The 15,404-nt window shown below is 38.0% G+C and overlaps 1 protein-coding gene across 1 annotated transcript; it reads right to left on the bottom strand.

Moving 5' to 3' along the window:
* Window positions 1–9,964: 9,964 nt before the first annotated feature.
* LOC145073151 (uncharacterized) lies at window positions 9,965–10,543 on the bottom strand. Its single transcript, XM_079019714.1, has one exon. The coding sequence runs from the start codon at window positions 10,541–10,543 to the stop codon at window positions 9,965–9,967; it is 579 nt and encodes a 192-aa protein (XP_078875840.1).
* Between the last annotated feature and the right edge of the window lie 4,861 nt (window positions 10,544–15,404).

Genomic DNA, 15,404 nt, shown 5'->3' with positions numbered 1-15,404 from the left:
ATGAGACATTCTCACCAGTTGCGAAGATAAAATCTATTAGAGTGATGCTAGCGATTGCCGCATTTCATGATTATGAGATTTGGCAAATGGATGTGAAGACCGCTTTCCTTAATGGGAAGTTGGCTGAGGATGTTTACATGGCTCAGCCAGAGGGGTTTGTGGATCTGAAGCATCCGAATAGAGTATGTAAGCTTGAGAAGTCCATTTATGGACTTAAGCAAGAATCTCGCAGATGGAATCTTTGCTTCGATGAGAAAGTCAAAGAGTTTGGATTTGTACGAAGCGAAGATGAATCGTGTGTATATGTCAAAGCCAGTGGGAGCATAGTTAACTTTCTCGTTTTGTATGTCGATGACATACTACTCATAGGAAACGACGTCCCGACTCTGCAGGAGGTTAAGTCCTGGCTCGGGAAGTGCTTCGCTATGAAGGACCTCGGAGAGGCTTCCTATATTTTAGGAATAAGGATAGTAAGTGTAACGACCCGTCTCCGGTATGATGATTCCATGGTAATTATTTTGAAGTTTGCAAGAGGGACTCGGCGAGTTCAAAGCCTGACTCGCCGAGTAGGGACGGGATTTCGAGCACGTGTTAGTCGGCGACTCGGCGAGTCCATATTCGGGACTCGGCGAGTCTGCCTGTCTGGAAGAAACCCTAAATCCCCGGGTTGCTCACTATTTAAGCCACCTTATAGCCCCAATCTCGCCTCCTTCACCCTCAGAGAGCTGTGAGAAAACCCTAATCCGTTCTTGAGTGATTTAAGTGTTATTGTGTGATATTTTGAAGGCTTGAAGAAGAAGAAGAAGAAAGGAGCTAAGGGAAGAAGTGTAGAGCAAGGATTCAAGGGCAAATCATAATCCATTGAGGTATTCTTCGGATTCCCTCCCCTTTTATGCTTCAAATTTCCATTGGAACTCTTCTAGTAATAGTTTTATGCCTTCTCAAGCCTTATGATCGTGTGGATGCCTTAGTAGATCGAGATATCCTTGGATCTGTTCATTTAGGAGTTGTAGAGCCCGGTTCTATTGCCTTTTTGAAGATACTTTGCATGAAAACCCTAGATCTAGCCTTTATTATGCCTTTTGAGCTATTTTATCTTCATGGATGCATATGGGCACGGAAAGATAGAATCTTTACGTGCCAATCGAGTTAAGGGAGTCCAGATCTATAAGTTCTATACACTGGATTCAAGCAGAATCGAGTTTTGAGTTGTTGCATGCAAGCGACTCGGCGAGTCGGAAGAACGACTCGGCGAGTCGAGTCGAGAGTCCTCGATTTTCCCTTTTCGAGTGATGCCGAGTAGGACCAGTGAGTGGTAGAGTGGAATCAGCGAGTTTGAGGTCAGAACCAGTAATGGAGGGACTCGGTGAGTTGTTCATACAACTCGGCGAGTCCAAGGGAATCTTCTTAGCTCGAAGAACAACTTGTCGAGTTGTTCATATGACTCGGCGAGTCGGATGCAGATTGCCTAAGTTTTTGATTCGAAAGGGAACTCGTCGAGTTGATGCCATACTCGACGAGTAGCAGCGAGTAGGGTCGAGAAGTGAGAATAGGGACTCGGCGAGTTGGCGGCCCAACTCGGCGAGTCAGGTCAACTGTGGGTTGACTTTGACCAGGAGAGTTGACTTTGATCAGGAGAGTTGACTTTGACCAAGGGTAAAAGAGTCATTTTACCCCAGTGCAGTGATTAGCATTGATTGAGTGTGTTTATGGACTTGTAGCCGGGGAGATACCGGAGCAGCAGCAGATAGCTTTCAGAGCCATACACACAGCAGCCAGTTCACGAGGTGAGTTTCCTTCCAATAGGAACGGGTCTACGGCCACAATGCCGGCCCATTTAGTTAGTATCAGTTCCGGACTTCAGTCCGAAGCAGTAGTTCAGTATGCTTGATGTCTCCGTGATTCAAGCACGTTGTGTGTTATATGTTCCGGACTATGGTCCGATGCAGAATGCAATATGTGTGTTTATGTTAGTTGCTATGTGTTATGCCATGCTATGATGAGTAGTTCCGGACTTCGGTCCGATGCAGTCAGTTCCGGACTTCGGTCCGATGCAGTTGGTTCCGAACTTAGGTCCGATGCAGTCAGTTCCGGACATCGGTCCGATGCAGTTAGTTCTGGACTTCGGTCCGATGCAGTCAGTTCCGGACTTTGGTCCGATGCAGCTAGTTCCGAACTTCAGTCCGATGCAGTGGGCAAGGCCTAGTATGTGTTTTATATGTATTGTATGGTATGTGGTAGTTTGGGGGAGCTCACTAAGCTTCGTGCTTACAGTTTCAGTTTTGGTTTCAGGTACTTCCGCAAGCAAAGGGAAGAGCTCGGGATGATGGCATCGCACACACCACAACTTCAGTTTTCATCCTGGGAGTTGATTCAGTTTCTTGATTTTGATATGTTATAGTTATGATACAGTTTTCCTCATAGTATTTTTACTATGGTTGAGATACATAGTGTGTGGTTTTATGATATGATACTCAGATTTATGGTTTTTGGTTATATTGAAAAATGAAATTTTTGGGTCGTATTTTTGGGTCGTTTCAGTAAGAGAGAGAAGTAAGAGACTAATAGGACTTAGTCAGAACACTTACTTAGATAAGGTACTAAAACGTTTTAGTATGGAAAACTCGAAGAAGGGAGAATTACCGATACAAAGTAATGCCAAGTTGAGTAAGACTCAAAGTTCGAGTACCGAAGCTGAAATAGTAGAAATGAGCCGAGTACCATACGCTTCCGTAGTTGGCTTAATCATGTATGCTATGACTTGTACTCTCCCTGATGTAGCCTTTTCTTTGAGCATGGTTAGCAGATATCAAGGGAATCCTGGCAGAGCCCATTGGATCGCGGTGAAGAATATCCTTAAGTACCTTCAGAGGACGAAGGAATGGTTCTTAGTCCTCGGAGGGAGTGATGACTTGAAGGTGCGAGGGTATAGTGACGCCGGCTTTCAGACCGACAGGTACAATTACCGTTCGCAGTCGGGCTGGGTCTTTACCCTGAATGGAGGAGCAGTAACTTAGAAAAGTTCCAAGCAGGAAACCGTAGCTGATTCAACGTGCGAATCAGAATACATTGCAGCGAGCGAAGCGTCAAAGGAGGCAATATGGTTGAAAAGCTTCATCGGTGATCTTGGAGTTGTACCTGCCATAAAGGAGCCCATGGAGATTTTCTGTGATAATGAAGGAGCGGTTGCCTTGACCAAGGAACCAAGGGATCATGGTAGATCTCGACACATCGACAGAAAATATCACTTTATTAGACATCGTGTAGAAGAAGGACAAATCGTAGTGAAGAGGATATCATCAGAAGATAACCCAGCAGATCCGCTTACGAAGGGACTGAGTAGGGTTAAGCACTTGCAGCATGCTAGGAGTATTGGGCTGAAGGATGATATTAGTATAGATTAGATAGTAGTAGAAACGTGTAATAGATAAATGCAATTAACATTTGATGATTAAATAAAAGAGTATTATTTATGAGTAATGTTACTGTCTTATGTTAATTGTTTAACTATTGTTTCATTTTGCATGTTTTGACTTCCAGAATAATTGAATTTATTAAGAATAATCAAATTGTTCAAATTGTCCACAATCGTTCATATGTTGGAAGTAGATATGAATGAAGATTGTCATGAATTGGTGTGTAGATTGTCTAAATGGTATTAGATATAGCAAAGGGTTGCTGCAACGTTCATGAGTGCTTATGAACTAGTTTTGAGCATTGGAACAAACCCGCACTTGCTGGAATCACCTTATGGAATATGATATAAAAGGGTGATCGCAAGACGATAATATCATATAGTCTTAAAACCTAGATATATGGTTTGTTATTTGTTAATTGGTTGTACATTGATAATGCGAAAACACATTAGTAACTCAGTGTTATAAAACGCATTGTTATGTATAGTTGATTAATGAATAAGTAAATGCATATAAGTCAAAGTTTATCTGTTACTTTTATCCCAAGAGAGTAAAAGCGATATCTCGGCCGCTCGATGATTTGATTTGACTTATGTGTCGGGCCTGGTCAGAACTGAATTGATGTGTTCGATTAAGTTCTATGTCAAGTGAATCGGAGATCGAGAAACCAAATGCTAGACAAATTATTCCATAGAATTGTCAGCATGATATCTAACAGAGGACTGTGCGATCACTTATCTAAAGGACAAGATTGATCAGAGTTTGACAGCGTCTTTGAGAGTTACGATTGCAAATCGAATTGTACTTGTGCATATAGTTACTAGACTTATCCAAGTGGGAGACTGTTGGAATAGTGTCTAAGGCTACAACTATATTTGGCAAGTATTTGACCCGATTGTGCATGGTCCTTTTGGGTTGCCTTCACCTTAGCAACTTGACAGGATGATTTATTATGAGAGAATAAATATTATTAATATATTATGAGAATAATATAAGGAATAATAATATTGTTATTTGATTAATATAAGTCATAAAATTAATTAGAATTAATTTGGTGATTTAAAGAGATTAATTAAATAAGAGGGTATAAACTGTAAATTGTTTGATAGTTACACTTTGGGCTGTAAATCCTTCATGGATAGGGTTGGACAATTTCTAGGGCTTGGGATAAGCCACAAATCGTCCAAGGGCTTATCTTGGAAAGGATTTGGATTGCTTTGAGTAAAAGTTATCCAATTAGGGTTTAAGGGTGAAACCCTAAGAGCCTTACAAGTATAAATAGACCCTTGGGGCAAGGGAAATCGGCACCTCTGCTAAAGCAAAGAAACCCTGGCCGATTTCTATTCCCTATCCTCTCTCTCAAATCATCCTCTTACTAGTTGGTGTTTGTAAGCCATTAGAGGAGTGACATTTGTGACTCTAAAGCTCCAAGAACAAGAAGATCAAACAAGTGTTTCAAGGTAAGCTTCTAACTCTGATTTTTTATTGTTCTTATACTCTATTAGCTGCTAGAAGTCTTGGATCCAATGCATGTTTAATTAGAGAAACCTAAATCCAAGCATTAGGGTTTGTAAGTGCACATATGAATGTTCATATGGCCAAAACCCATCAGTCTCCTGCCCGTTGCGATAAATGAACAGAGAATGGTCACATGAGCTGTGGTGAAAACCGAAGGTGGTTACATAATCTGTGAATCGTTGGTACCAAGCCCTCGACGCCTGTTTGAGCCCGTATAGAGATTTTTTCAGTCAACACACGTGATGTGGAAAACGGGAATCACGAAAGCCCAACGGTTGATACATATACACTGTCTCAGATAAATAGCCATGGAGAAATGCATTCTTTACATCGAGTTGATTAATCTCCCACCTGTTAAATAAAGAAATGGTAAGGACCGTACGGATGGTAGCAGGCTTTACTACGGGACTAAACGTTTCATGACAATCCACCCCAATTTGTTGAGACCTACCATCACAAACTAAACGTGCTTTATAGCATTCAAGTGAGCCATCCAATTTAGTTTTATGTTTGAATATCCACATATAGCGAATTAGATTCATGTCATGTTGTCGGGGTACAAGCTCCCACGTCTTATTGTCAATAAGAGCATTAAACTCATATGTCATGGCACAGTTCCAAACAGGATTGGCTAATGCGTCATGTGTGTTGCGGGATAACGGTTCAAAGGTGGTGGTGGAAATGGTGTTTAGATTAAAGGGAAGTTTGGTTTTGGTAATGCCTGTCATGCTACGTGTTGTCATTGTGCGGGTTGGTGGTGGTGGGGCGTTGGCTGAAGGAGGTGGTGTAGAGTCGGTTGAGGGTGGAGCGGGTTGTGTTGGTTTGGGGCATCGGCTACAAGTTTGAAGTGGGGGGGGGGAGGCTATTGTTGTTGGGTTTGACTGACTGGTTGAGGATAAGGGGATGGTAGTAGTGGTTGGAGGACTGATTGGACAATAATTTGTAATGGAGGAATTAGTCGTAGGACTACGAGGGGAAGGGGAAGGAGTTGGGCTTGAGTTTGTCGAAAGAGGAGAAGGGGTGGTAGTGGTAGGAGCGACTGATTCCCACAAAGATGGGTGAGATTTAGAGGAAAGTTGAGAGTGGAGGAAATCATATTTTGGAGGAGCAGAGTGGATAGATTGGAAGGGGAAAACATTTTCTTCAAAGATGACATGACAAGAGAGAAGTACTTTACGGGAAGATAGATCATAGCATTTGTACCCTCAACGATTGGAGGGATATGTGACATCCCTAAAATCACGACCAGAAAAGACCGATTTCATTTATGCTTTTTTTAAATTAATTTCAGAGTAAATCATTTTGATTTAAAAGAGTTGCGGAATTTGTTCCCAAAACAAATTATGATAAAATATTATTTATCAAAGCATTTCATCAAGAGATGCCTTTTCATTATATAATAAAAACTCGGGATGTCATGTTCCGATACAGACCATAAAGCATAAACGATAACATTACAAGTCATTCAACAAATATATACATATACAGACTTGTAAACAAAACAACTCGATGATTCATCCATCTTATGCCCTTGCGCCACTTCCTGTAATACAAATAAAACTGAGTGGGTCAGGCTTGGGAGCCTGGTGAGCATATAGGGTTTTCAGCCCACAATAAATAATTATATTTAATTTCACCAACCAACAATAACCCGATTACCCATTCCCGTTATCCGCACTTTATGTCCCTAAAACAACATCTATCTCAAGGGACCTAATCTAGGATTTTCATCAGGACGGACATTACTGCTAAGGCGTTTCCTCAACAATAGATATCCTAAAGGCAACCATGAGGGGGATAGAGTACACCGGTGAACACATCGTTCACAACACCTACAGGTTATGAACCTGCTAGTGTTCCACAAGACTGTCTAGAAAGAGTCTGTGGTCGTTATCCATACTCTGCTGAATAACTAGATCAACAACAACAACATCGAGGCCTCTCATCTGTTTATCACACATCAACTATCTACCCATATTCTACCCAACATATTAGTAGATAAAAATATATATTTTTATACATAGTTTAAAACCAGTATAGCATGTTCGATCAATACATATTCCACATAACAGATGAGGCACACACACATAACACGTACTTCATGGAGAATAAATCATATCTATGAGATAGAAGAAAGTGAATATACATTCACACATATAACAACAAAATATACACATAACACGTATTTCGTATAAAATACTTCATAGTTATGCGTTAGAAGAAAGTAACTACACACTCACTTGATCAGAATATGATCAGACATCACTACGACTTGTAGAAGTAGTATTCTTTGGTAGATTTGGAAGATCTTCACAAAAACCGGGCTCCTCGCGGGCAGAGCTTCGGCTCGGGAATCTTAATTCTCGGGATCTTCGGGGCTTCGGGACTTGCTTCGGGGCTCGGGAATGATACCGGGGCTTCGGGATAATTGTTGCACGAAAAACGATGCAAAAACGCAAGAGAAAGGGAAGAAATGAGCAAAGAACTCGGATGCCCTCGACATCCTTTTATAAGGGGCTGGAACTTCGATTTACGCTGGGCGTAATGAGGATAGGATCGCTGACTCCCCCCTGGATAATATCGGTTATTTTATATTTAAATTAAATATCGAAAATATTTAATAAACCTAAAAAATTCATATCTTCCTCATACGAACTCCGTTTTTGACGTTCTTTATATCCACATGTAGGTGAGACTACGCTCTACAACTTTTGTTTAGACTCTGTCGGCTAATTTTGACTTTATTTTTATTATTTATTTTTAGTAGGCCGGGACAGGAAAGTTCCGTTATAAATTCATAACTTCTTCATCCGACGTCCGTTTTCGCCTATCTTTTTATCGTTTTACTACTATTAACGAGATCTTCGATTCTCGTTTAGATTGTTTCGGCTAAAAACCGCTCGGTCTCAAATCGAGTATTTGGGTTGCATACTGCTAAGTCGAAACTTAGAAAAATCATAACTTCCTCATACAAAGTTAGATTTGGGCGTTCTTTTTATGCACGCTCTCGGTTTAATGAACTCTACGACTTTCGTTTAGATCACTAAGGCTAAATATCACTCTAACATAAATTTCACTTTTTACGTCATTCAGCGTTGCCGGTTCTGTCGTAAAATTTCAACATGTCATAACTTATTCGTTATAACTCGTATTTTGGCATTCTTTATATATTCGGAAACCTCGTTTCAACTACTACAACATTATACATAGATATCAGCTTTATCTAATATTTTATTTTGACGCTTATTTTTATTCTTAATTACATTAAGACACACAATTAAGCACAAAACACATAATACACTTCTATTATCTCAAAACGGGTTACAAAGGTTAACCTAGACTATTACATCAACATTAATGACAAGCCCATAAACACAGGAGTTACAGGATACCCTAGAAAAACACTTGAAGTTGACCGGTTTTGAAGTTTGTGGATAGAAGAAGAAGGAAGGAGTGGGTAACAGAGACAAACGAATGTTCGAAGATGAGAATAGGAGGGGTGTTTGTGATAGAGTAGTGAGGTGGGTGTTTGATTTTGTTTGGTCTTGCTTGGAAGTATATTCAAGACTTAAGTAGCCATTTGTAAAGCATGATGCCAAAAGATGGGAGGGACGGAAGCATGAGTGAGAAGAGTACGAAGGATGTTATTAATAGAACGAATTTTGCGTTCGGCCTTACCGTTTTGAGAGGAAGTGTGTGGACAAGAGAAACGAAATAACATGCCATTTGTGGTACAAAAATCATGAAACATTTTGTTATTGTATTCTATTCCATTATCACATTGAAAAGTTTTGATAGCGCGATTGAATTGTGTTTTGATGAGACGGTGAAAAGAAGAAAAGATAGAGAAGACAGATGATTTATTTGTAATAGGATATGTCCACAAAAAATTTGTGTATAATATCAAATGGGAGCATTGTAGTAGACAAGGAGTCGTTAAATGGCAATTTAATATGTTTCCCAAAAACACAAGTTTGACATATTTTTGAATCTGAAAATTTAGAAACAGAGATAGACTTATGCTTATTCAAAATATGTAATAAAGAAACGCCAGGATGGCCTAGACGTTGATGCCATAAGTCTTGAGAGAGAGCTGCAAAAGTGGAAGGAATGGTACGAGCTGTTGGTAGAGAGAGCAGGTAGAGGTCTCCGGTGCTATCACATCGAAGGATAGTAATCTTGGTCTGTAAGTCCTTAACAAGAAAACCAAAAGGGTCAAATTCAATGGCAATATGATTATCTGTTGTAAGGCGACGAACAGATAAAAGATTTTTAATAAGATGCGGAGCAACGAGAGCATTGTTTATTTTGAGAGGTGGAAGAGGTGGGGAAAGTGTCGTGTGTCCCGTCCCGTTGATAGGTATTTTGAAACCGTTTCCAATAACAATATGGTTTGGAATGCTATTATTGATATAAGAGGAGAGTGTACCTATCGAATGAGTCATGTGATTTGTAGCCCCGGTGTCGAGATACCAGTTTTGATCTGGGTTCAAGGTCATAGTGTGCAAGGCTTGCTCAAAGTTGGTGGGCATATAATATTTTTCTGAAGCAGCATACGCATGAGTAGGAGGAGCACCAAGAATACCCGAACCGGGTGTACCAGGGCGTAGAGGACGAGAAGGAGGTGCGGTCGGATAGGGGCATGGTGGAGGAGACCATTGTTGCCAATTTTGATATGGATTAGAATTCCACTGCTGCAAATAAAAATGATGACCATGAAAGTTGCCACTTCGACCCCGACCGTGTCCGCGACCTCGACCATGACTGCCCCTGCCACGTCCACGAGGTGTTGATTCAGAATATCCTCTGCCATGCTGATGGTTATGCTGAGAATCGGGAGCAGGTTGCTGTGACGGTGAGTATCCAGTAGCGGTGTGAAGAGCAGTAGTGGTTGGATGTTTTCCGGTGGTGGTAGTAGTGGGTCTAGCAACAACTAAGAAAGATGTGTTGGGGCTGATCTGATTCGCTTTTCTGGCCTCTTCCATAATAAGTTTGGACCGGGCTGTATAGAAATCCGAAAGAGGGTCTTGCTATTGTAGAAAAGTTGCTACTCCATCAAACTGGTCTGTGAGTCCGACAATGAGATGGAGAACAAGAGTTTGACCAGGTACAGGGGCATTGACATTGGCTAATTGATCTGCCAATACTTTAATTTCTTGACAGTAAGCACTCACGTTTGGAAAGGATGCTAGTTTTTTATTTGTCAGTTTGGTTTGAAGGAAGAGAGCCCTGGAGTTAGCATTGTCCTGAAATATATTGGCTAGGGCTGTCCATGCTTGAGCGGCTGTGGAACCTGGCTTGAGTATGGTGTGAAGTAAGTCAGTAGAAAATGGACCATAAATCCATTGGAGTACTATAGCATCTAATCTTGACCAAGAAGCATCGGGTGTAGAAGTGGTTGTTTTGTATTTGGCGGCATCTGTTCCAGAGGTTGGCTTTCCTGAAGTTGGCACCTCGTTTGGAAGGATGTGATCGATGGCTTGAAATGCCTGGCAATGAATTTTGAATAGTTCTGCCCATGACGCGTATTGAGCGTTTTCCATCTCTAGAATGATTGGAATAAAATTCTTGATGTTGGTGACTGTTGCAGCACGGTGTAACTTCTCCATGGTAGAGATAAAAGGATAGAGAGATGAATAGAGACAAAGAAGGACTGCCGACTGGAGGAAGAAGGTTCTTGCGATGTTTAGGGTTTGGAGGGAGGTGGTGAGCGGGAAATCAGAACCGCTCTGATACCATAATAGATTACGCTCCAAAATCGCCGATCCTTCTCATTGTACATAATTATATATAGATACAAGGGTTTGTCTATTTACACTTTAGCACCTCATAGAATCTAAATAATACTATTCCTCTTCTATTCTAATAGTGCACTCTGCACATACCCAAACATATATTTATAGTACAAATTATAAAGCCTCTTAGCTCACAAGTAAGTTCCAATTATTTATCCCGGTTAATCACAAACAATAGTAAGGTGGATATCAAACAACTAATGTGGCAATGTACAAAATTGGACACCACTCCTTCAAGCCTTTTGGTGACATGAATAATTATATGGTTCTTGTAATGGTTGATGCATTCAGACCCGCCAACCCGTGACCCGTCAGCCCGAATCCGACATTATTACCACCCAAGATAGATAGAACCTTGTATGAAGTACGAACCTGTTTACATGCCAATTCATAAAGGGAAAATTCATGAAATAACCGAAAAATGGGAGGTGTTTGAAAAATATAACCAAGGTAATTGAACTTTCACAAAATGACTGATCTTTCCTTAGAGAGGGCCTCTGAGTCAGAGAGGGTCTCTGAGGAAATCTTTTTGGCTCTGCGGAACCCAGACTTCTGTACATAATTGGTACGTGTTCTTGGGAAATGTGTCTCCCTCTGTAGAATTCAAAAAAATATTAATTGATATAGAAATTGGAAAAACCATTTTTTGGATTTTTTTTAAATACCACATTTCCACAAAGGCACTGCGGATCCACAAAGCATCCCTTTGCAGATCCACAGAGCATCCCTCTGTAGATCTGTTCTACTCTCTGAGGAATTGATCTTTGCTGAAATCTTTGTTTTTGTTTTTTTTTTATGAATTTTGCTATAAAACACTTCAAATTACTCGTTCGATAGCCATGTGTTAATTTATTCAATTTAACCATTTAAACTAACACACTATGACAAAAAAACCTTTTTAAACGTAGGGTTCCATTGTCATCTGCTAAAACGTCTTCATTTAGTTGTTGTTATTGAGATCTCCACACCATTTTGATCTCCTCTCCTCCTCACCGTCGACCGTTTCTGATTCCGATCGATCGTCCATCTTTCTTCCGCTGCCAACAAGCTTGTTTTCCGCAGCAAAGGCTTTCCCAATCCTCAATGATTTTTTTTATATTTTATTTATGTATTTTTACAATTTTACCCTTGCCACATCAGTTCCTCAGAGTTTATACGTTTCTGCAGAGCCAAAAAGACTTCCTTAGAGACCTTCTCTGAGAAATGTGAGAAAAGTTTGATCATTTTGTTAAACTTCAATTTCCTTGGTCATATTTTTCAAAAACACCTTATTGGTTTGGTTATTTCATGTTCTCATTCATGCATGCTAGTACCGGGGTCCACATATAATTGATTATATAGTTTAGGTGTGAATTATGATGTTGGGTCACATTTTTAAGGGTCCGGTAGCCTTGTGACTAGTTGGGGCCAGTAGCTCCGATCATAATGTAGTCGCCCGAACACCAACAATAATAAGGTGTGTTGATTTTCTCATTCCTGCTTTGATGGTTTGATCAAGGGATCTCCCATCATGTGGTTATCAATGCGAGAATGACATTCACTACTATATTTTTTGCATCCACTTATCAACATGTTTTTACTAGACTTTGTAGTCTCTCATTTTCTTTTTGATGTTTCCCGACATATATGCGGTGACATTTGATAGCATAACTAATTGGATATGATGATATTGGTGTAGTTTGTGATCGAAGAATAGAAATTTACATTTGGGAATGGTTATGTTATGATTGTAAAAATATATAAAAATATTTGTTGTGTGCAAAAAAATGCAGAAATAACCGAAAGAGAAAAAACGAATTTTCGAAAATGATTAAAGATTTGGTTTCTAGAATACTGAACTTTTAGGTTATTATATTTAAAAATGAAAAGACAAACGAAACAAAATGAAATATCCAAAATGAATTTCTAGTATAATTGTTTGATCACTTGATGTATTAGATTTGTGGTTTGAGCGGTAACACCTCTGAGAGTTATTTGCATAATTTCAGGACTTTTTTATTTATAAACTAGTTTATAGCCCGTGGAAACCACGGTTATAAAATTAATTAAACTTTTATAGTAAAAACTCAAAATTATTAATCAATTATTTTAAATAAATTATTAATTAAGAGATGTTTTTATTAGTTATATGAAATTATTATTGTTGATTCAAATAAATATGTAAAATTAATTTTTAATATATATTAGACATTTTTTATTTGTGAATTAATGAAAACAATAATATAAAATTTAAAATAAAGGATAAATACATTGACAAATAACATCACATTAATGATGATGTCTAATAAATTTAAAATAAAAAACTAATAGATTGACAAGTGACAACACATTAATTAAGAGGTCTAATATGATAACACATAGCAAAAAAAAAACTATTCTTTTATTAATATAGAGATATCACATATAAATTTAATCATAACCACAAAATAGTATAAATACATTTACGTGTAAAACATGCTCCAACATTATGGTAGCATATTGCAATGATTAGTTTGAGTGGATCAAATAGTACTTTCCATTTGGCATTATATATTATTGAATAAAGTATATATAGGTTCAATCATTTAATAGGAAAAGTGTTTTTTCTTTTTAATTTGTTTTTTTAGCATTTTATAAATTCTTAACTAATAAAAAATTTAATCATCAGAAATCAACTTTGGTTTAGGTAACAACATTTTTATTTCATTAATCTTTTAGTAAAATATTTTTGAAGTTCAAGATAAAGTTATGTTAGCCCATGCTCATTTGAATTTTTTTTTATATTTATTTCTTTTTTGCAAAAAGGTAAAAGGTATAGGTTACAATAACTCATACATCCATGTGGCTTAGGGTTTATATCGACCCAAAGCCCATGTGGCATAGCATACACAAAGACAAAGTCCTATAACCTTGTGGTATTTGTAAAGTAGTAGGGTCGCATCCATGCAACTCATAAAATTTTCTTTGAATTTAAAAATCTTATATTGGATCATATTTTATTTACAAGAGAGTAACTCAAACTTTAATTTTATTTAAAAGCGAAACCATTTAAAGGCTTTCGAGATCATAATTGTGCCGTTAAAAAGAAGGTTAAATAGAGAAAATTCGGACAATAAATAATCAAGGAAAAACCTATTTTGGAAAATGACCAAAGGATCCGTAGAGTACCCTCTGCGGATTCATTAAATGTTGTGCAGAATCTTTATTTTTTTGATTTTTTTATAATTTTTTTTTTCGTTTTTTTTGCGTTCATTTTCATTTATTAGTATTTTTTTAAATACACTAGTACCTTATATGATTATTATGTAAAAAATTCTACAAAAAAATATTAGAAATAATGAAATGTTTTATGTAATACGTTTGCCTTTGAGGAACCGAAACACCTCTACGGATCTTGAGTTTTTTAATTTTTATTTTTTCGTTTTTTCTATTTTTTGTTTTCGTTTATTAATATTAATTTTTTTAATACACTAATACCTTATATTTATGTAAAAAATTTGACAAAAAAGGTTAAAAATAATGAACTTATATTTAATATCAGTCCACAAAACTGTTTGGAAATCCACAGAACTGTTATCAGCGGATCAGTGTATACATCTGCGGATCTGTGTACACCTCTGCGGATCAATTTACACCTCTGCGGATCTGTGTACACCTATGCGGATCAGTATACACCTCTGCGGATCAGTTATAAAAGTTATAGACGTATTTTAGTGGGTTTTTGTGAGTTTGTGAGTTTCAATTACCAATACAAGTTGTTTTTTCATTGTGTTTGTGGAGAGTGATTTGTAAAATGAGTTTTATTATTTTGTGTATGGGAGGGTCTTGGCAGTTAGTTAATGGAGATGAGGTTTACGTTAGAAATAATGTGAATAACTATGGTTTAAATCTTCCTCCTAACATTGACCATGAAATGTTATTACAAATAGTTAGAACTAAGGCAGGTGTGCTAAATAGTCATATATGTTTGTCTTTTAAGCACCCGGAGTTAGGGTATGTCATGGAGCTTGGAGATAAAACTGATGTATTTCAACTGAGACATGTAATGTCTAAATCAAAGAAGACAGTGCATTTGTATTTAATGATGGTAGGTGAAGAAGCTGAAGAACAAGCAGTGGTTAATAACCACTTTAATCCAACAAAACTAATAGAGGTCGTATAGAAAGCCAATGTGATGGAAACCGTTCAAGGGGAAGAGGATATGAAGTACCAATGGGTTATGAAAAAAAAAGTTTCGGTTACTGATAAGTTTGTATCTAATAATGATACTTTTGTATCAGATAATGATAAAGAAGCAAAAGTGAGCATGACTAAATTACAACGTCATAATTTGTTCGAGTTTGGAGAAGTTCCTAAAGTTGATGATCAAAGATTTTAGGAAAAATCAAATGAAGGGTGGTCGGATGATGAGTACACGAAACAGAAAACTGCTTTTAATCCATGGTGTTGTATTCCTTCTAATCCTGATTGTCCAGAACCTATTCTTGAACCTGGACCATTTCACAGTTTAGGTCCGAATGATAAATTAATTGTCAATCAAACCTACAACACCAAAAAAGAGCTAGCGTTTGCTGTTAAATTGAAAGCTGTTAGAGAAAAGTTTCAGATAAAGGTTGAAAAATCTTCAAAATCTTGGTATCGGGTTGTTTGTATGCAAGAAAATTGTCATTGGCGTTTATACGCATCTCTCATTAAA

This window comes from Lactuca serriola, chromosome 9 (assembly GCF_051521515.1).
Source record: "Lactuca serriola cultivar US96UC23 chromosome 9, Lser_US96UC23_V15, whole genome shotgun sequence".
Classification (NCBI taxonomy): domain Eukaryota; kingdom Viridiplantae; phylum Streptophyta; class Magnoliopsida; order Asterales; family Asteraceae; genus Lactuca; species Lactuca serriola.
Note: the sequence above shows the minus strand (reverse complement) of the source record. Positions and strands in the feature narration are given on the sequence as shown.

Excerpts from the sequence above, each read along its gene's own strand:
- LOC145073151 (XM_079019714.1), bottom strand. The coding sequence starts at position 10,543 with ATGGAGAAGTTACACCGTGCTGCAACAGTCACCAACATCAAGAATTTT.